The sequence below is a fragment of the Cupressus sempervirens genome, chromosome 7 (assembly GCF_028749045.1).
Source record: "Cupressus sempervirens isolate cs-2001-9-10 chromosome 7, ASM2874904v1, whole genome shotgun sequence".
NCBI classification, from domain to species: Eukaryota; Viridiplantae; Streptophyta; class Pinopsida; order Cupressales; family Cupressaceae; genus Cupressus; species Cupressus sempervirens.
In genome coordinates this window covers 251437284-251461072 of record NC_143124.1, presented here as the reverse complement: position 1 = coordinate 251461072, position 23789 = coordinate 251437284, and the positions used below count along the sequence as shown (strand labels likewise).

The window sequence follows — 23789 nt, the reverse complement described above, 5'->3', positions numbered from 1 at the left end:
TACCACATGTTCAATAATTTTTTCCTTCATTCCTTTGAGTAGCTATTTGATCCAAACCACATTTGTACAATTCACTGTAACAAACACATATTTAGCTTTAGCAATAGATTGTGATATACAATTTTGTTTCTTACTAGTCCATGAGACTAATCTTTTTCCTAAGAAATATTCTCCTCCACTTGTGCTTTTTTTTTCATCAATATTTCAAACCAAATCAATATCTGTATATGGTCTCAATTCAAACTTAATAATTTTCTTGTAGTATAGACCATCATCTTTAGTTACTTTCAGGTATCTCAAAATTATTTTAACAACCATCAAATGATTCTCCTTAGGAGTTGGAAAAAAACTTATGGCAATCCAAAGAACTAGTGAGATATTAGGTCTACTATGCACTTTATATTGTAATTTTCTAATCACAGACCTATACAATGGTTGACTAACCTCAACAAAATCATCAGTCTTGGATAGTTTGTGTCATATCACCATGGGAGTACTAACATTTTTTGAATCCTACATACCTAAATTTTTCAATATTTCCTTTACATACTTAGATTGAATGATGTAAATACCATATTTCATCTGATATACTTGCAATCCAACAAATAACTTTATCTCTCCAAACATAGGCATTTCAAATTCTTTCCTTTTCTCATTTGTAAATGTCTTACAAAATGCATTTGGCACTCCAAATATGATATCATCAACAAATATTTCAGCTAGTAAAATTCCTTTATCTCCTTCAATATTCAAGTATAATATTTTTCTATCAGTAGTCTTCTAAAAACCAATCTTCACAAGATAGATGTGAATCCTTTCGTACAACACTCTTGGATCTTGCTTCAAATAATATAAAGCATTGTGCAATCTACATACCATGTTCTTTTTGTTTGGATCAACAAATCCCTCATTTTTTTCAATGTAAACCTCCTCTTCTAGTATATTATTCAGAAATGTTGACTTAACATCCATTTGATAAAATTTAAATCCTTTATAAGTAGAATAAGAAAAAAAAAGTTCTTACTCATTACATTCTTCATCCTAGGGAAAATGTTTCTCCATTGTCAATTCTCTCTTCTTTTGTGTATCCTTTGAAAACTAATCTTTCATTATTCCTTATGACTTCACAATTCTAATCTAGTTTACTTTTGAATACCCACTTGGTTCCAATAACATTCTTATTCTCTAGCCTTGGTACCAATGTCCAAGTTTTTTTTTTCTCAATATGATCAATCTCTTCTTTCATGGCTTGATTCCAATCTTCATTCTCCAATGCATCCTTTATTGATTTAGTTTCATGGATTCTTAATAAACATGTTTCATTTTTCAACCTATTCTTTGTCGTTGGTCTATCTTCTTTATCTCCAATGATTTATTCAATAAGGTGATTTCTTTTGACATACTTTGATATTCTTGTCTCTATTCTTCTCTATTCAACAATATATCTTTCATTTAGTTCAATTTCATAATTAGTCTGTACTTTCATATCAGGTAACTAGACATTCCTTTCATGCAACATGATCTTAATATCAGAATGAATCTTGACTTCTAATTGTAACTCAACTCTTGTAGGCAACTCAGTTCCTGAATCCAACTCAATATCCATTGCATGTGACTTGACGATCACTGATACTTGTTTTTGTTGATCTACAACTTGGTTTTTAGCTTCATCAACATTCATGTTTTCATAGTAGTACACAAAGTCTTTGTACTCTTTAGGTTCCTTCTTATGTTCAACTTCATGTGCCTCTATACATTCCTATAAAATTACATTTGCACTTTTGACAACTTTGTTAGTATTAGTATTTAAACACTTGTAAGCTATAGTTCTTGTCGAATATCATAAGAATATATAGCTTCTTAAATTATTGCATCAAATTTACCATTTTTGTTGTCCTTAAGAATGTAACACTTGCTTCCAAATACCTTAAAATATTTGATAGTGTGTGAGTATCCATACCATAGTTCACAAGGTATGGAATTTGTACCTTTCTTGACTTGTTCATGGTTCAACACATAGATAGCTATACTGACAACTTCTCTCCAATATTTCAAAGCAACACTCTTCTCCATCATCAATGTTCTAGTATAATCCATTATAGATCTATTCCTCCTTTTAGCAATCCCATTTTGTGGAGTGGTCCTACATGCATAATTTTTTCTATTGATTCCTCTATCATTATAGAATATCTCAAACTCATTTGATGTAAATTTTCCACCTTTGTAAGATCTTAGACATTTCAAGCTATTGACAATTTCCTTTTCAACTCTTCTAGATAGCACTTAAACATTTGAATAACATCATATTTTTGTTTAAAAAACATAACTTTCATCATCCTTGAAAAATCATCAATAAATAGCATAATGTAATTGTCACCTTGTATCTTTTCACATCAATTGGTCCACATAAATCAATATGACCTAATTCTATAATTTCTTTTGAGGTGTGAGTCTTACTTTTAAAACTTGATTTTTTCATCTTACCTAACTGACATTATTTGCAAATTACATTATTATGTTTCTTCAATTTTGGAAAACCTATGACTCTTTCAATCTAACTAATACCTACCAAATTACCAAAATTTACATGACATAACCTCTTGTGCCATAGCTAAACATCATCAAAATCTACAACAAGACAAGTCACATTATTCATGTCAAGATAAAACCTCTAGTCTGATCTCCATTTCAATTTAGTTTTCCATTAGTGTCGTAGATCTTTTCTTTCTTGTAATCAAATTAAACTTTGGAACCCAAACTATTCAATTGTGACACACTCAACAAGTTATAGTTAAAACCCTCTACATAGTAAGCATTGTCACACATGATCTTTTCTGTCAATCTTATTGATCCTTTTCCTTTAATCAAATAGGGTGCATCATTACCAAATCTAACACTATTTCTACTGCAATACTCATTGGTAATGAACTTACTTTTTTTTTCTGGTCATGTGTTGTGAGAATTTATTGTGAATGCTCTATCTATAACTTTTGTTCACACAAGATATCAATGTAGTTGCCTCATCTTCATTAGAATCATCATTCAATGCAACATAGACAACTTCATCATCATGGTCGTCAGATCCATCATGAAAGTCCTCTTCTACAATGTAGGGGACTTTCTTTCCTTTGTCTTTATAGTCTTTATTTTTCTCATCCCATTTACCTTTGTATTTATTCCCACTTCTATTTTTCTTCTTCTATGGACACCTTGCAGCAATATGCCCAACCTTATTACAATTGAAACACATGATAGATAACTTATCTTTGTATTTCCCTTTTCCTCTTTGAATAATCCTACACAAAAATGCTTCAAGCTCTTCTAAATCATCTATGTCACTATCAATAGAAACATGATTAACATTTTTCTTTTTCTTATATTTAGGTTCTTTTAGTGTCAATTTAGCTTTGAAAGAAGATTCGACATTTTCCAGTTTTGAAATTATCAAAATTAGAAAATTCAAAAGTGGTGAGTCTACCCATCATTGCTTCAAGGGTTAGATCACTACCAAGAACACACTTTAGTTCTTGTATGGAATAGAATATAATAACATAGATGGGCAATAGGGTTCTCAATACTTTGGTGATCAAAATCTCATCTTCAATAACACCATTTGCTCCTCTGATAGCAATCACAACATCTTTGATTCTTGTACAATACTAGACTATTGTCGCATCTTCTTCTATTCTCATGTCATCGAACTTTCCTCTTAGACTTCTAGCGTTGGCTATTAGAAAATTCTTGTCTCCTCTATAGATCTTTTCTATAGCATCACACATCTCATTAGTAGTATCACATCCTTTGATGTCATCAATCTCTCAGTAGCTTATGGTAGAGGCAAGCTCTAACATTGCTTGATTGTGTTCTCTCTTCTTTTTCAGATCAACATGCTTAGTTTTAATGGTATATTGTGCATAATCTCCAAGTCCTCCTAGATGTGGCTTCATAATAAAATTCCATGTAAGAAAGTTTTCCTTGTTCAGTTTGGGCACTTCCTTTCTATAGATCTTAATCTTTATCTTTTAGTACATACAAACTATTTCCTCACAAGTGCTTGGGCTATGATACCAATTTTTGGAATGTTTAGAATAACTAAGAGTCGGGTTAATTAGTTAACCAAGGTCCAAATGTATACATAAAACTTTCTAGTACTTCAACATCTTAAACCTTTGCATATTGTTGTCCTAGCTCAAAAGAACTTTGCAAGAAATTTAAACATAAAACACCACAAAATACTTCACACATTTTTCCACAAGGATTTTACATGACAACCAAATTTGGGAAAAACTACATGTACCATGCTACTAATTTTCAAGTTCTTATGAAGTGATGTCCTTTAAAAGGCCAACCCTGTTAAATGTTACGTGCCCACTATTAAATGTTACCTACTTAAATGATTTCAATGATCTTGTTAGGAGTGAGACTTATTAGAGGACTTTAGAACATTCCATTAGAATGCCAATCAATTAAATGGTTTACAAATGACTATTAGGTCAATCTTAATCCAAAAGATTTATCCAAACTAATACAATAAGTAGAAAGTAACAAAAAAACTTGTTCTAATAATAAAATAAAAATCACTCGTAGATTATAGATTTTTGGTTCAATCCTCCATTCTACTTGGTATTCTTACTCTTCACCTTCAATTTCTTGTTTAACTTTCAAGAATTCATCCTCTTAATCCTTTTTTCTTTGTATACCAATTGTAGACTCTTCTACTTGGCCACCATATGAAGCAACACCCTAGAATTCTTGTCTTTCTTACATTCTCACACATAAGAACTATTGCTTCTAGCCTTGAATATTTATTAATAGATAATATAGGTCTTTTTGGATGCTTAACTATGTTTTTCCATTCTAGGGTTAGGTAGGATTAAATGAATCTACCCACTTTTCCAATTTAGTCCCTTCTATAAACTTCTTCGTCAACCCTCTTTGAATTCATGTCAAAATAGTTTTATCTTGAATTTTGTGCCACCATCTCATCATATAAATATTCTACATGCTTCACACAATTCAAGAGATCAACTTTTTAAGATTAGATTCAAGAAATCTTTGATTTAACTCTTTTTACCATCACTCAGCATCGAGACTGTTCACCCAAAAATAGCAATCTTTTGATGCTTAGGAAATAGTGGATTTTATGTTATCAACTATGCCATCCTTGTTTAGCCACTACCTTTTTTTTTTTAATGCTCAACACATACTATATTTTTTTGACACTCAACACATGCTAAATTCTACTTGGCTTGCATTGAATTTTCTTAGCTTACACTATTTGATCGACAAGACTTAAGATACACATTTTATGAAAAATACTTATTTTTTGATTGGATCAGTTATCCATTCACTTTATCTCTAAGTAGATCAACACTAAATCATATCATCCATGTCTTACTTCATCTTAGTGCTCCTTCTATATAACATTCAAATCAAACTTTCTCTAGGTATTCTTTTTATCTTATCTCTTCAAATTATCTTCATCAAACAAACAAATGATACCATTTAGACCAATAAAATAATTGTCTCACCACCAAGTAGTGGCTTTGAAATTATTAACAATATAATGGTTTTTCAATGATAGGTTCCACACTTTAAACAATCTATTTTCAACATCGTTCTATGATTAGAATTCCTTTTCGAGTTCCTTATGTCTATTCTACAAATTTTTATTGTGTTTCAAAAGTTATTTCATAACTAACATATAGGTTCATTCCTTTTATAATTGGTTCTATTTTGAATTTTAGGTGCTCTATAGTTCCTTGCAATATGTCCAAGATTGTTTCACTTGTAACATACAAACCGTTTCCTTTTACCATTAGATATCTCTCCATCATTAGATATTCTTTGTGATCTTCCTCTTTCATTACCTATAGGGTTAGTATTCTGAAACATTATACTATTCCCATTATTACTATCAAACTTGGGTTTCTTAAAATCTACTACTTTATGACCATAACCATTACAATTATAACAATAAAAATTAGTAATAGGTTTAAAATAATTACCTATGCAATCCCTTTTCATATGACCAACTTCATTACATATGAAACATCCATCTCTGAATTCATGTCTAACTTCCCTAGATGATTCAACTTGATTAGGTTCATCAACTTTCTCTAGTTTATTTGGTTCATCAAATTTCACAAACCAATAAACTAGTTTGATATCTTTACATACTTATCTAGTTATACTTTTATGTATCTTACTCAAATCAAATTCCTTAGGGAAGTCCACACCTAGATATGGTCCTTTTCTAATTACAACTTTCTTGTTTGATTTCTCTCCAATAAAATATCCAAGGCATGTCTTATCATAAGAAGGTCTTTGGTAAAATATTTGCTCATCAATTTTCTTACTACTCGAGAGAAGCTTCTCTAATTGTTGTTTAGCTCTTGTCAATTCTCCTTTCACAATCATGTTGTACTTTTTTAACTTAGTATGTTCTATCTCAATGGATTCTAATTCATATGTAACTTGACTTAACTGAGATCTAAAGTCCCCATTCCTAGCTTTTAGATCAGGTTCAATTTTTCTATCATCTTTTTTAAGAATTAACTTAAGTTCAACAGTTTTCAACTCATGGTTCAAGATCTTAATTCCTTTCTTGAGAATTCTTACTTTATCATTGTCACTAATCTTCTCATTTGATTCCTTTTTTATTTCTGGTCATCAATCTTGTCTTTTAGTTTTCCAATGTAAAATTTTGTATCCTCATACCTATCTTTTAGATTATCTCTTGCATAAGCAAGAAGATCAATTTTCTCAAGAGCTTTTTAAAGGTTACTCTTCAACTAATCCATATCCATAGGGATCTTGCTCAATTTTTTAAGCCTCTTCAAATAAAATAGACTCTGATACCAACTGTTAGAAATAGACAATATTAAGAGGGGCGTGAATTAGTATCCTACAAACTTTTTCCCATAATTGAATATTTTTAATTATTTTATAACTTTCATATGAAAGTAAACCAACAATTCTAAATAGTAAATATAACCATACACAAAGAGAACTCATAAAACCATTATCTATTAGCTAGGTAAACTATAGCTAAGGGAAAACCCTAGTGGGTATGGTACTCAAAAGATGATCCACTAAAAAAGGAGTCATGTTAAGGATATTGACCCTATTAGGAGTCTCTAAAATACATATAGCGTCTTGAGTCCTTGTTAAAAGACTCAACTCTCTTAGAAGATGGTAGATCAAATACAGTATATGCAAGAAGATCCCACTATCCTAAAATGCAATATACAATTAATTTTCTTCACAAGAGTAGATATGCATACAATACTATCTTACTATTTTAACTCATGCATGATTTGAACATACATTAGATTTCGTATCACACATGAATCACATATCATTTAAGCTTTCTTCACATATATTTCACATCACATTCATACTTCTCATTATCTGCAAAAGATATGTTCTTTACTTATATTCACAAATTAATAAATTTGTTTGTAGTCAGCCTTAATGCATTCACACAATTGACCAAGTATAAAATAACTATGGGGAAAGATCTAGGATGTCAGCTCCACATGATCATGTAATTATTTTGTCTCCAAAATAATTCCTTAAATTGTATGTTTCAAGTAGTTGTTGTTCTTTGTTCTGCTCTGTTGATTACCTAAAATGATAATTAAATTGTAACTTGTGTTGTATTATCTATGCATGTCTATGCACTAACATACACCATCATGACATTGTCATCTATCACTCCTCAATTATGGATGAAGTAAGAGTCTATTATTCATACATCTTGTATATGTCTATGTACTGTTGCAAACCGTGCAACACTTAGACAATTTTCTAACACTTATAACATCATGAAATATCAAAAGTATATGTTTCCATAAATGAAAACACTCATACATATGCCTAGACATATTTCCAACACATAAAACTCTTGATCATACACAAAATACTTTCTTTTAGCATAATTCAACTCCTCACTAAAAAAGATAACAATTTTACCTTTCTAACTCAACACAAATTCTATTGCACTACCACTTGCATCACACTCAACCTAAAATACTTTATTGAAATTAGGTAGAGATAATACTAGTAATTCAGAAACATTTTGTTTCAAATTATCAAAACTCTTATTAGCCCCACATGATGTCCACTTACAATCCTTTTCATCTCCTCCCATAGTCTCATTCATATAATTACAAAGAGTACTAAAATTAGTTATAATTTTTTTTTGTAAAAACTAACCAAACAATGAAATTATCTTATGTCACCCATATTCTTAGGTGTAGGCCATTCAAATTTTTTTTTAACCTTCTCAAGATCCATTATTAAGCCATCAACTAAAATCACAAATCCAAAATACACATTTTTCTCTTACAAAATGGAACACCTTTTCAAATTAATAAATAAGTTTTTTACTTTCAATCTCTTCAATACATGTCTAAGATTCTCAAGATGTTCTTCCTTAGTCTTATTAAATATTAGAATATCATCCATTTAAGCAATCAATAACTTACTACAGAATCTTTTGAGAATTTTATTCATCAACATCATGAAAGTACTATGTGCATTAGTCAAACCAAAAGGCATAACTAGCCATTCATGCAAATTGTTTTTGTCTTGAAAGTTTTCTTTCATTCATCAACTTATGTGATACTAAGCTAATGATAAACACTCTTGAAATTAATCTTGGTAAAATACTTTTCTCCACTCAAACAATTGATTATGTCATCCATTCATGGCATAAGAAACCTATAGTTCACTAGAATATTTTGTTAATAGCTTTGGAATTAGTATACATTGTCCATTTTCCATTCTCCTTAGGTGCTAATACAATAGGTATAACACACAGACTCAAATTTTCTTTGATCAAACATTTTTTCTCAAATTCTTGCACTTGTCTATTAAGTTCTTCATTTTTTGTAGGTGTCAACCTACATGGTACTTTGTTCAGTAAAATAGCTCCATGAATTAGGTCCATACAATTAAGTATACTTCTTACTAGTGGTAAACCATTAGGTATATCCTCTGATGTTATGGTGTGGAGCCTAATCAAGCTCAAAGGTTTATTTGATGTGATTTTCTCTTAGACTATTTCTATGAGGGTTTGGGGTAAGTGCCCCCAAAATCTAGTGAAGGGGCAGTGCCCCTTGTGGGGTCTTGGGGAAGCAGAAAAAATGACTCACTATTGTCACATGTGTCATCTGCTATATTTCTATTGTATGACTTATTCTAGCCCTAATTTTGTAAGAAAAAAAAATTGTATAAAATGGCTTAGTATTTAGGATTTCATAATTTATGATTATCTTGTATCTTCTTCTGATTGTATTGACCTAGAAGCAATTTTGGATTATAATCACTAGATAATAATAATATTCTACTTGTTGTTGGTCAACATAGCCCATGGATTGAGTGAGCCACATTAAATCCCTATGTGTTGTGTTCTCTTCTATATGATTTATTATTTTCTGATATTCATTATAGCTGCATGTAAATATTATTTCTATCTATGGTTAATCCTAAAATCTAGAACAATCTCTTTGTACTCTATTAGCCCTAGTTTTGAGTGACCATGGCTTTCCTTTATTTCTATCCCTCACTATTAAATGTCTCGTTAGTAAGTTGTTTTTATTTCCCTTTGCCCAGATGTCATTCTATCTTACCTTCAAAACTTAAGTCTTATGGTGCAACCCTTGTGTAAATCAAGCTAAACCTCTTTGAACCTCAATTCAATGTATTTCAACCAAAGTTTTAAGACTAAATCTTGATCTTGTAGTTGGGACCCATCAAGTGTGGTGGAAATTTTCTTTTGAACCACTTTGAGCCTCTTTGAACCCAAGCTCAAAGAAGTTCAAAATAGTTCTTCCACTAGGTATTCAAACTCAAGAGTGTTATTGATTTCTTTCTAAACATGATAGTTCCCAAGGTGTCAGAAATGACATCTAAATAATGATTAAGAATCTCACTTTGAATTATCATCATGTGATGTGGAGCATGAGCTGGTAGCATGAGTGAGAAAAAGGAAGATCTTACACTTAGAGGTTGGATCAAATTTTCATAAGGGTCATAATTATTACAAGAATGTTTCCCTTGAGGTGAACATTTAATGAGGAAGTACCATGGCTTTTTAAAGCATGCATGCTAGGCCATAACAATCGTACCCTAAATACCTCATTATGATGTAGTGCTTTCCCCAATATTTTAGCCTACCTTTTAAATGTCAAGTTAAAAACTTATTTATTTTATCCTACTCTAAGGTGAATTAAAGGTGGAGCATTAGTGGGAGAAAGGAAGTATTCTAGTTTTATTTCAGTAGATTACAAGTGAGAATGTGAAAAATAATTTATTTCTCCTATTATGTTCTAATTTCAATCTCAAGAGAGTGGTTTTGTTATCTTTTAGTTAAAATGAAATCAAACCTACATTGCTTCATAAATGTTTCTAGTCTTTAATATGAAAAACCCATAATTTTTTATAGTAGTTTGATGGGAGTTAGGGTTCAAATGTTACAAGAGAACTTCCTAGACCATGTTGAAGAAGTGATAGGGTATCTAGATGGCTTGATGAGTGGTATACTTGAAGCAACCACTTTCCCTCTTTCCCTTTTATGTCCAAATTACTTCAGTTGTGTATTGACCATTATGATGCAAAAACACAAAGTATATTAAATAGGACTAGAGAACATATTTTGTCTATCAATAGGGAAACCATTTCATCTATCTCAAGATGACTACAATGCACCTTTCTCATATATAGTCCCACCAAATCCCTAGTTCAATATGAATAAAATCCTTGAAAATACCACAACCTAATGGCCAGGAAGTGGAAGGAAACAAACTATAAAGGAGGTTTGCGACTATGAAAGATAGTTACCAAAGACTATATGAAGCCTTGCCTAAATGACCTAGTGGTTTTAATACACTAAGCTAAGGGGTTTTTTGATATCTTACTTTTTGAGGGTTGGATGTTTCATTACATAGATATTGCACTAAGTCAGAAACAACTTCTCAATTGGGCAGAGTTAATTGTCGGCTCATTAAGAAATCAACTCAATCACTCACAAGCCTCAACTAAAGAGTTTTACATGTCTTCTTAATTGATTTATTGCATTAAATTACTAGTGATATTACCTCCATCACCCATGAGCTATGGATTAAGGATACAACTATTGATCAAAATTTCCCTTTGTTAAGGAAAGACAGAGTGTTGGAGGAGTTTCAAAAAGTGCATGATGTTTTAATAGGCAATGTACAACTAAGTCTTTGGAAAATATAAATGTCAAGAATATCCCCAAAAGCTCAAAGACTATTCCAAACCAATCATAGCTTCTACATTCAATTTCCAAGGTTCACCTACATTAGAGAGAGGGGATTTGAATAGGAACCCACTAAGTTTCCTCAATATGACCTAGATTTTTTGTCATTGTAGAGATATGTAGATAGTTGTTTTCTATAATTAAAGATAATATTTATAAGAAAATATGAGAGTCTACTTTCCCCATAAAACTTGGCCCTTTGGCTTGTAATACTGAAATTTAATGCTATGTTCTATCAGGGAAGAATTTTTTTGACAATAAGTGATTTGTGATATTGGTGCTCAAAATAAAAGATAAATGTCATTCATCTCCTCACTTAAAGGATTTTTAGGAAGATTGTTCTAATAAATGTGAAGTGGTTAAGAGAGATCACTCGAGGTTAACTCTTTGCCAGATTACTTCATTGAAATTAAAGTTCAAGTTGCATATAATGATCGAGGATGTTTCAAATATTATTGAGCCAAGTTGGGAGTAAGAAAATGAGAAAATTCAAATTGATGTAGATTGGATTAAGGGTAAGGAAGCTAATATAATACTCAAGACTAGATTCATTTTGGTCTATATAGATAAATGGTTGAGTAGGAAAAACATGAAATCAGTCAACAAGAAATAAATTGTTAAAAAAAAAATCACTAACCTTTGACATTCCACTTGTTGGGACTAAAATTGCATGCTTCATTTTTGGTCACATCTCAAAAATTTTGATAAATCAGCCCCATAAATCCATATGTACCTAGCTACACCTGACTGTACCATTGAAGCCCCAAAGGTGTTCAATGTTTCTAACACCTTTCATTCAGCCTTTCTACCTATTCCATGAAGTTAAAACATCATTCTGAGCTGTTTGGCGAAATCTTGTTTTAAGCAATTGCCAAATCTGCAATTTTCACCTAAGTGTTAAATAGTGACAGAAGGCTATGTTTGCACCTAAATATCTCACACCCAGAATTGTGTCATGACTTTCTACTTTGGGAGTGTTTAGTGTCCATACCCAAGAACCTATGTTTCAGATTTTGAGTCATTTTGAGTTGATTTGATTAGGTTTTGAATCCCTCAAAGTTGGTCAGTTATAGTTTTCACGCTTTTGCACTTTGCACACTATTCTGGGTAGCCCTATTTGACATACTATAACTTTTGACCAATTGACCCAAGTGAGAAGATTCCTTTTGCATCATACTCTAGGGGTTAGAAACTTTACGGGTTCCAGATTTGAGCTTATGACCAATCTGTTTGATCAATTTTCAAACACAATTCCCTTTGCAATTTTTAAAATTTCACTGGTAGTCAGAACTGCAAATTGATTGGGAGCCCTACTCGAGATGTCATATCTTTGTGCCTGTGATTGGTAGGATAATATGGTTTGTTCCCCTATATTCTACCCTTAAAATACTACAAGTGCGTCAATTTTTAGGCCTTGACAAATTCATCTGCACACTTTTGAAAGGTCATTCCATTCACAAAAAATGTTGTTTTATTGATGACCATTGTCTTGCTAATCCAGATAGCCCATTTTGCATGCTTGCAAAATGTGTCGTGTGATTCATCATGAGCTAAAATTGTACAATCATACTCATCTCATGAAAATCTACCAGTACCCCAATTTTCAGAGCCTCAAGTGCCCATTTTGTCAATTTTCTAGGCCATTTCCAAATGAAATTTCTAGCTTTTTGACATGTTTATTTGCAGGTGAATTTAAGTTGGCAACTTCGAGGGTCGATATCTTTTGACCTAGATGTCATCATACGATGAGATCTGGCAGGCCTATTGTACGTGTCAGAGAGATGTTATATCGAGAGTTCTAGAGCCTGGCTAGGTGTGTGAATCAGTTCTTAAAACTAGCTTATAGGCCCTGCCATCAGAAAATTACACTTTGCAGAGAATAGTTAGGATGAGTTTCTAGCGTTGATTCAATGATCAATTTGGTTTATAGTCAGTTCAAGAAGGTCACTGGATCACTTTGCAATATCAGTTGTCTGAAAACAAAAATATTTTTAGTCGGACCCACTCTGGGGTCCGACTAATTGCACCAAATTGATAACTTAGGATTATTTTCTCTAATTATAATTTATAAATGGAATTAAAATTTTACAATTACAAAGCATGTTATCTAGATCAATTTTCCATAAATTGATTTCTTTATAATGAGAAGATGAGTGAGAGATTAGAGGGAACCGGTTTGAAGGAATTCCATGTTGGTTATAGCCTGACCGCTGTTTTGAGCTAGAGTTGTCATGGGTCTATGGATTTTGTTGACTCGGGCTTCAATATTTTGTTTTATGATAAAAGGGGAGGCCGCAAGGGAGACCAAGAAAGCCCACCCTTGCACCCCACTTTGTGGTTTTTCTTTTAATGCCCAATTTCATGGTTGTTGTGCTCAATGATTTGAAGGTTCATTGTTTCCCTGCAGGAGGTCCCCTTATTTGGTCATCAGCAACTTGCAAGTTTATTTGGAGGTTTATTATGTTGTATTCTCTTGGGAGCATGTGCTATTATTATAGCAATGGCATCTTGGGTATTTTCTTCATTGATTAGTCTACCTCCAGCGTTATTTTCTATTGCAAATATGGTTCATTTGATAATCACAAGTGAGACGTGGTTTGCAACATTACCTAATTTGTCAAACTAAGAAAGAGCACATGCAGGTTGCCATAGGCAAAGGGTCTTAGTTGGATGTTTTTAAGGGGTACAATGTTATTGCAAAGAAAGAGGGTTTGAAACACAATTATCTCATGCCAATTCCTGGCAATTTTAAGGAGTCATGTGCATAGGTTCTATTAAAGAAGTTCTCTAAGGCTTATGTGCAAGTTTTCTATAAATCAAAATGTATTCAAGGAGTCACCCACAATTGCTTGGTTTTCTTTACACTCAGGAGCGAATACGGGAAAGCAATAAAAACAGTGTCCATGATGCCATCAAAGTAAGGGGAAGAGAAGCATGTGTAAGCCGTCCAAGCCTAAAGTGCAGTCAAAGTTTGAAGGGGAGCCGACTATCATGAAAAAACATATAAAAAGAGCCACATTTTGAGAAGTGATGTAGAGGTGGTAGTGGAAACGCTTCACAAGATGCCCAATCACTCTAGGCACTCCTATCAAGGCAAATTCACAAACCAACCTTGGTTTTGGTTCAGCAACTATATGAACTCCTTCCAAAATGAGTTATGATGATTTTCTAGTCAATCAAATGACCACAAGACACAAATCAATTCAAGACAACTTCCTTCTTTAAGGACACAATCCCTGAATTTTGGCCAAAATAGGAATCTGGGGTATAATGCCTTATCCAACTGCAAAAATGTATTCAAAACACCTTAATATGTCCAAATGACACAATCCAACCTATTAGCTTGGTTCCCAAAACACTAAAATGACAAATGTGGGTTTGGACCTAGAAATCCTTGTAAGTCTCCCAAATCTGTTTTAGAGCAATAACTTTGTATTCTTCTGAATAACTCTACAAATAAATCCCACTTTCAGATACCCTTTTGGATTTTCTAACAAATCCCAAAGACTTAGATTCTAGAATTAATCCAGCATATGGAAAATTCACAAAGTTCAACAGGCCTAATGTGCACCTTAGGCTTGGATTTCAAGGTAAACTTGCTAGGGATGGGTTCTCAACCCCAAATCTGGTCTTAGGATGACTTGTCTTGATCAAACAACACCAATTCCACCAATTTCTAGGATCCTAATAATCCCATACACTCAAAATCTGCAAATCCTACAATTCTGGGTCCAAATCAATGGTTAGATTTGGCCTAGGGCTTGAATGTTCTGATCCACCTTGTTGAAACTATGACTCCTACTCCTAAAATGGTAAAGGAAATTATGTTTGCTAGCAGATTCATTGGGTTTGATCCAATTTGAATGGTACAACCGTGACCTACACATCCATCTTTGATCAAACCCTGGTTTGTGAGGGTTTGCAGGCTGTTTAGGAAGAAATGAGGATAACTTTCAGCACCAATCTCCTTTTGCCTCCAAACCAAGTGCAACAGAGAGATAAGTCACCAAGGATTACAAAAATGTTACTATGCCTTCATCTGGTGTCCGTACCACATGTGTGGATCCCAAACAGCAGAGAAATTGACAAGAAAACAACTGGATCTTTATTATTTCTCAAGAAAAATGAATACAATGTCATCTGTTCTGAAGGGGAAGATGACTTAGTGTTTAAATAGGCCCATAAGACTGATCAAATGCTTAGAGGATGGTTGGAATTAGTTCCACACCAGTCCGAGCAACTTCTTCAAAACTGCTCAGCAGCTTTTCAAAGTTGCTTGACAACATTTGCAACTTTTTGCAATTTAGTTTGTTTGATCTTCAAACCTTATGAAACTTGCCCAAACCTATTCAAATGACTCAAAAAACATGAGAAATGACATTTTCCACTAAGTGGATACAAAACATAACTTATTTCCTAATCTAGCCCTCTATAGTACTATTTAGCCCTTTAGGCTACTTGGCACATGGTTTATAGAACACCAAATTGTACCAAGTGCCTTTACAATATGGGCACATTATTCCAAGACTAATCAACCTATCTACTTTCCATTTATACAAGGAAACAAGATCAATTAGCATTTATAGGTCCATGACCCATGGTGTCTAGGTTTCATTGAGACCTCGCCTCCTTGTCATCTTCTTTGTATGCCCTTGGTGCTCTGCACCATACTACCCACCTTCAAAGAACTCAAGTCCCTTGAGTTGGGATTGAGTCAAAATCAAAACCTGCCTTCTCAATTTCCTTCTTTGTCATCCAAGTTGCATCTTCATGAGGACATCCAACCCACTTGACCAAATAGGTATAATAGGTATGCTTCCTTGTTTGTCTAGTGACTTTCTTGTCTAGAATGCATTCAATCTTTGGTGGAATGACCTTTGGCAATGGAGTCTCTGTCACCTTGTCTTGTATATTTGTCCCTGCATCACATGTGTTAGATTCCTTATAAGCATAAAGATCAGAGACATTAAAAATAGGTGATAGACCAATCTCTGGTGGGAGTTCAATCTTATATGCATTGTTGCCACATCTTTGCAGAATCTTGAAGGGTCCTGCCTTCTTCATCATAAGCTTGGTGTATTTCCCTTTAGGCAATCTCTCCTTCTTAAGGTGCACCATCACAAGGTCACCTACTTTGAATTGCAAGTCTCTCCTCTTTTTATCTACATGGTTTTTGTACTTATCTGCTGCCTTTTGTAACCTGTCCTTCACTTGTTGCTGTACATCCTTCATCACATTAGCAAAATCTTCTGCTTGTGCACTCTTCCTCTCAATTGTATTGACATCTCTTAGTTCAAGAATACCTCTAGGATGATCCCCATAAACTATTTGAAATGGAGTGAGGCCTGTACTCCTATTAACTGAATCATTATAGGCATATTCTTCCTGAGATAGTATGGTATCCCATGACCCTCCATGTTGTTGTGATAGGCATCTTAGTAAGTTACCTAATGACCTGTTTGTGACTTCAGTTTTGCCATCAGATTGGGGATGGTATGCTGATGAGAAATTCAAGTTTGTACCTAACCTTTTCCATAGTGTCCTCCAAAAATGACCAAGGAATTTGGGATCCCTATCAGAAATGATTGATCTAGGCAATCCATGGAGTCTTACTACTTCCCTAAAGAAGAGTCCTGCAATGCGAGATGCATCGTGTGTAGACCTACAAGGAATGAAGTGGGCCATTTTAGAAAATCTGTCCACGATTACAAACACACTATCATGACCTATTTTTGTCTTAGGTAGGCCTAACACAAAGTCCATACTAATGGAATCCCATGGTCTGCAACGAATAGGCAAGGGAGTATATAACCCAGCATTAGATGTATGGCCCTTGGCCTTTTGGCATATCCAACAACTCTCCATAAAACTTCTGACATCTGCCTGTAATTTTGGCCAATAATAGAACCTCTTCACTTGTTCCAATGTTTTATCCAGTCCAAAATGACCTGACATGCTGCCACAGTGCTTTTCCTTGATTATGTTCTCTCTACAAGAACCCTTAGGCACACATAACTGTCCACCCTTGAAGAGAAATCCTTCCTGAATCAGAAAATCTGCATAATCAGTATGATACCTGTCATTCATTTCAAGGCAAACATTATATATTTCTTTGAAATAATCATCATGAGGATACATGTCCTTCATGGAATCTATTCCAACACTCTCAAGATCAATTGTTTGTATCATTAAGTTCCTCCTACTCAATGCATCTGCAACCTTATTTACAATGCCTTTCTTGTGCTTAATTGAAAATGTGTATGCTTGCATGAATTCCATCCATTTTATGTGTTTCTGACTTAGTTTGTCTTGTCTATTAAGGAAACTCAGGGCTTGGTTATCAGTGAACACTATAAATTCCTTAGGTAACAAGTAATGCCTCCACCTTTTCAAGGATTGAACCATGGCATATAGTTCCAAGTCATATACTGAATATTTTTGCTTGGCATCATTGAGTTTCTCACTGAAAAATGCTACTGGTCTGCCCTCCTGACTTAGCACTCCCCCAATTGCTTTGATACTTGCATCACACTCAACTATAAACACTTTGTTAAAATCAGGGAACCTAAGGATAGGTGCTTGGGCTATTCTCTATTTCAACAACTCAAATGACTCCTCTGCTGCTTTAGTCCATTGGAAATTGCACTTTTTGCCCCCCTTAATGGTGTCTATCATTGGAGCAGAGATGCCACTAAAATTCTTAACGAATTTCCTATAGAAGTTACAAAGACCATGAAAACTCTTCACCTCACCAGCACTAGTAGGTGGTGGCCAATTAATAATTGCTTCAATCTTGGAAGGATCCATTTTCAAACAATCTTTAGAAATAACAAAACCTAGGAATATTAATTCCTCTTTCATAAATGTAAATTTTTCCAAATTTATCTTTAAGTCTTCTTCATGCAACCTTTTCAAAACAAGATCTAAATGCCTTAGGTGTTCATCTTCATCTTTGCTGAACACTAGAATATCATCAAGGTAGACTACAACAAATTTATTGAGAAATGGTTTAAGCACCTCATTCATTAGTCTCATGAAGGTGCTAGGGGCATTTGATAGCCCAAATGGCATCACAAGCCATTCATAGAGACCCTCAGTGGTTTTGAATGTTGTCTTCCACTCATCACCCTCTCTGATCCTTATTTGGTGATATCTAATCTTTAGGTCCACTTTAGAATACACCTTGGCTCCCCCTAGGCAATCAAGCAGATCTTCCATTCTAGGCATGGGGAATCTATACCGGATTGTAATTTTGTTTATGGCCCTTGAATCAGTACAAAGCCTCCAAGTTCCTTCCTTTTTGGGTGCAAGTACAATAGGTACTGCACATGGGCTCACACTTTTCCTTATGAGGCCTTTAGACAACAACTCACCTATTTGTTTTGCTATCTCTTCATTCTGCTCTGGTGTCAACTTGTAGGCAGCTTTGTTTGGCAATGTAGCCCCTGGTATAAGGTCAATGCAATGGCTTACTTCCCTCTTAGGTGGCAATGTAGATGGGACACTACCTGCAACAATCCCATGGTACTTGTGCAGCAAATCCCTGACTTCTTTTGGCCCTATATCTTCTCTCCTTTGGTCTGCCTTTGGCTTGCCTTTGATCAGGTTTCTAGACTCTTGTTTGGGTCTGACAACAATGGCAAAACATGGTGTATCCTTCTCCTTCAAGGTTTTCAAGAATTCTTTCTCCCCTACCAATGCAACACTACTAACCACATGATCAGACTTGTCATCATCCGGTAAAGGTTTCATGGTGTAGTTAATACCCTCCTTGGTTATGGTGTAGATGTTTGTTTCCCCATCATGTTTAGACTTGACATCAAACTGCCATGGCCTCCCTAATAAGAGGTGACATGCATCCATTTCGGTTACATCACATAAAACTCTATCAAAATATTCCCCTAAGGTAAAATCTACCCATACTTGTTCATTGACCAGAGTTTGTTTGTCTTTTGTTAACCAAGAAGCTTTATAAGGGTATGGGTGTGGTATCCTAGGTAACTTTAATTTGTCCACCATTTCTTTAGATGCTATATTATCAGTTGATCCTAAATCTACAATTAGCTTACATACCTTTCCCTTCACTTTGCAATGTGTCCTGAACAAGGCTTTTCTCTGAGGTGGTTCTGCAGGGGATGGCACTTTGAGTAGGGTCCTTTGCATCATGAGGAACTTGCCTTGTTCTGCATCTGCAGGTCTTGAAGTGGCAGTTTGGTATGTAGTGGTGCTCTGACCATCTTCTTCTTCTTGTAACAGATTGACCCTTCTATCTCCGGATCTGCTGCTGTCTCCTCCTTTTTGGGGACATCTAAAGGATTGATGCCCTGTCTGGTTACAAGTAAAGCATCTTCCAGTGAAGACCTGGCCTCCTCTACCTCTTCCAGCACCTCTTCCTCTATTGCCATTGGTTCCTCTTCCTCTAAAGGCTCCCCTCTGATTGGATTCTAACTCTGCACTCTGATTTTTGTTTTCATCCTTGAAGAAAGAGTTCCTTCCTTGGAACCTTCCTCCTCTACCTCTAAAGTTGCTGCCTCTCCCTTTATTTGACTCTCCTCTCCTTTTATGTTTCTCCTCAATCTTCAAAGCAAGGTTGAAGCATTGATGGACTGATTCCAAATTGATCAATGCCAACTCATCTTGTATGCTAAACTTCAGGCCACTAACATACCTTGCCAACTTTTGCTTGTTGGTCTCATTAACTTTGGCCCTAAGGGTCAAGTTGTGAAATTCTTGTGTATAGGTGCTTACATCAGCATCCCTCTGTCTTAGATTGTGCAACTTCTGATTCACAAGGATCTCATAATCCTCTGGCACAAATTGCCTCCTTATCTCAGCCTTCATCCTACTCCAAGTGGTGATAGGCTCCTTTCCATCTTCAACTCTTTCATTTTGCACAAAGTTCCACCAACTAAGTGCAGGCCCTTTCAATTTGGCCTTTGCCATCTTCACTTTTTGGCTAGGAGGGATATGATCACATTCAAAGTGATTATCTAAGGCTTCAAGCCAATCAATGCATTCATCTGGGTTCAACTTCCCATAGAAGGTAGGAATTTCTCCTCCTTTAACCCCCATCCTCTCCAATGCTTGCAAAAGGGGTCTTTGGTCTGGTGGGACTATGGCTTCATAGTCTTCTCTCTCCACCTCTTCAGCCTCTGACTCATAACCATCTCCTTTCTTAAATTTTCCTTTCACTTTCTCCAATTCCCTCTTCATGGCACGGTTCTCCTCCCTAGCAGCTCTACTCTTTGCCATTTGTTCTTGCACCAACTTGGCAAGCTCCACATTGGTGATCCTAAGAGGTATGGTCCTCTCTTGCTCACCTTCTCCCTCTGACATGTCTGCAACCACCAATCACTAGGCCTTTCCTGCTCTGATACCACCTGTTGCAGAGGTGGCAGTGGAAACACTTCACAAGATGCCCAATCACTCTAGGCACTCCTATCAAGGCAAATTCACAAACCAACCTTGGTTTTGGTTCAGCAACTATATGAACTCCTTCCCAAATGAGTTATGATGATTTCCTAGTCAATCAAATGACCACAAGACACAAATCAATTCAAGACAACTTCCTTCTTTAAGGACACAATCCCTGAATTTTGGCCAAAATAGGAATCTAGGGTATAATGCCTTATCCAACTGCAAAAATGTATTCAAAACACCTTAATATGTCCAAATGACACAATCCAACCTATTTTCTTGGTTCCCAAAACACTACAATGACGAATGTGGGTTTGGACCTAGAAATCCTTGTAAGTCTCCCAAATCTGTTTTAGAGCAATAACTTTGTATTCTTCTGAATAACTCTACAAATAAATCCCACTTTTAGATACCCTTTTGGATTTTCTAACAAATCCAAAAGACTTAGATTCTAGAGTTAATCCAGCATATGGCAAATTCACAAAGTTCAACAGGCCTAATGTGCACCTTAGGCTTGGATTTCAAGGTAAACTTGCTAGGGATGGGTTCTCAACCCCAAATCTGGTCTTAGGATGACTTGTCTTGATCAAAAAACAACAATTCCACCAATTTCTAGGATCCTAATAATCCCATACACTCAAAATCTGCAAATCCTACAATTTCGGGTCCAAATCAATGGTTAGATTTGGCCTAGGGCTTGAATGTTCTGATCCACCTTGTTGAAACTATGACTCCTACTCCTAAAATGGTAAAGGAAATTATGTTTTCTTGGAGATTCATTGGGTTTGATCCAATTTGAATGGTACAGCCGCGACCTACACATCCATCTTTGATCAAACCCTGGTTTGTGAGGGTTTGCAGGCTGTTTAGGAAGAAATGAGGATAACTTTCAGCACCGATCTCCTTTTTCCTCCAAACCAAGTGCAACAAAGAGATAAGTCACCAAGGATTACAAAAATGTTACTATGCCTTCATCTGGTGTCCGTACCGCACGTGTGGATCCCAAACAGCAGAGAAATTGACAAGAAAACAACTGGATCTTTATTATTTCTCAAGCAAAATGAATACAATGTCATCTGTTCTGAAGGGGAAGATGACTTAGTGTTTAAATAAGCCCATAAGACCGATCAAATGCTCAGAGGACGGTTGGAATCAGTTCCACACCAGTCCGAGCAACTTCTTCAAAACTGCTCAGCAACTTTTCAAAGTTGCTTGACAACATTTGCAACTTTTTGCAATTTAGTTTGTTTGATCTTCAAAACTTATGAAACTTGCCCAAACCTATTCAAATGACTCAAAAAACATGAGAAATGACATTTTCCACTAAGTGGATACAAAACATAACTTATTTCCTAATCTAGCCCTCTAAAGTACTATTTAGCCCTTTAGGCTACTTGGCACATGGTTTATAGAACACCAAATTGTACCAAGTGCCTTTACAATATGGGCACATTATTCCAATACTAATCAACCTATCTACTTTCCATTTATACAAGGAAACAAGATCAATTAGCATTTATAGGTCCATGACCCATGGTGTCTAGGTTTCATTGAGACCTTGCCTCCTTGTCATCTTCTTTGTATGCCCTTGGTGCTCTGCACCAAGAAGAGACTCCCACACAAAATATAGAAAGGAGGTAGAGAATGCATTAGAAGAGTCACAATCAACAACAAAAAGCTTAGAGTAGTGCCACCAGATAGCAGAGAGCCTTACGCATTTTTTAGAGGTAGCGCATGGACAAGGCAGAGACGGAGTAATCCACCTGTAGGAGAGGTGTTAAACTCAGCAAGAAACCCTGCATAACTTGGAGATGCTTATTCAAGCAAAATTTGCAATTTTTATAGAGAAAGCTGCCATTCATCGTAAGGAAAGAGCCCACCATTTTGTGGAGTTCAAGCCATAAAGGAAAGAGAAGCCACTGCTAAAAAATATAGAATAGGCTCAAGCAAGAAGCAGATGCCATTTCAAATAAAGGGGGAAAATTTCCAAATCCATGTGAGATGCACCACACATATCAACAAAAAATGTAGTCAAACATTAATCCACACAGGTCAAAGATGCCTTGCAAACAATGAAACCCGTAGAGAACAATGGAGGAATACATTTGAACCAATATCCCACATTGATAAGCCAAAGAGCATTTCTAAAGTTTAAATAACATTGAACTCATACCTTAAGTGTCTAAAGATAAAGACCTTTTGTAAAGGTAGCAATCCGTGGTGGGGGCCCTGTACCCTTGGATGACATTATCAAGACGTGGGGTCTGTGCAACATTTTAAACGAAATATCAATAATGATGACATGGCAAGTTCTGGCAGTAAGGCATGAGATGTCGACACGTGGAAGAGATCTACAAAGGAGGCCAAATTGCAATATGAAGATTCACACAGAATAAAAAATGTGGGAAAGCAAAAAATGCCATGTGGTAGCATGGGGTTGAGTCAGTGATGTGGTGCCAAAACAAGCATATCAAGATGGAGGCACAAGACTTCACCACATGGCGAGATCCAATGGTCTGTGCATCCCCGCTAGACAGAAGTGCAAGGTCATTAAATAGACATGTGGTGAAGGTCTTGGTGGCACTGATGTGGTGACTAGAGTAGAGGTGGATGAATCTTGGATTGCCACATGGCAACACATTCGTCAAAGCTCGTTGACCCAGATTGGAAAGAGAGGGAAAATATATAAAGTTTAAAAAGATAAAATATTTTAATATATTTTCTAAAAAATGCACGTGATTGAGTTTTAATTCAAAAGGATGCATATTATAAAGTTCAAACATTAGATATTTTAAACTTTTGAAATTTAAAATCCAAATGTGGAGACCCAATATTTCTAGCAGAGGAGTCATTTTTTAATTGACTTTCAAGGGGCTCTTGGTATGCAAAGTATGCCTTATCATATACTGCCAAAATTGTGAGAAGAAGAACTTTTCAATTCTGAGGTTAGTTTTTGCACATGAATCCATCTATTTGAGCAATACAAGGTTTTTAATCAGGTACCTAAATTGCAACCATTTTCAGACAAGGAAGTTCAGTTTTGATTTTTTGTCAAGGTATGACCTGAATATTTGTAAAAAGC

General features: G+C 35.0%; 1 protein-coding gene across 1 annotated transcript; it reads right to left on the bottom strand.

Annotated features, from left to right (window-relative positions):
- Window positions 1-15979: 15979 nt before the first annotated feature.
- Window positions 15980-20626, bottom strand: LOC149546419 (uncharacterized). The gene is made up of 2 exons (XM_089793972.1): window positions 18531-20626; window positions 15980-17366 (listed from the first exon to the last, which is right to left on the bottom strand). Exons 1-2 carry the CDS (start codon window positions 20624-20626, stop codon window positions 15980-15982), a joined length of 3483 nt encoding a protein of 1160 aa, XP_089650098.1.
- Between the last annotated feature and the right edge of the window lie 3163 nt (window positions 20627-23789).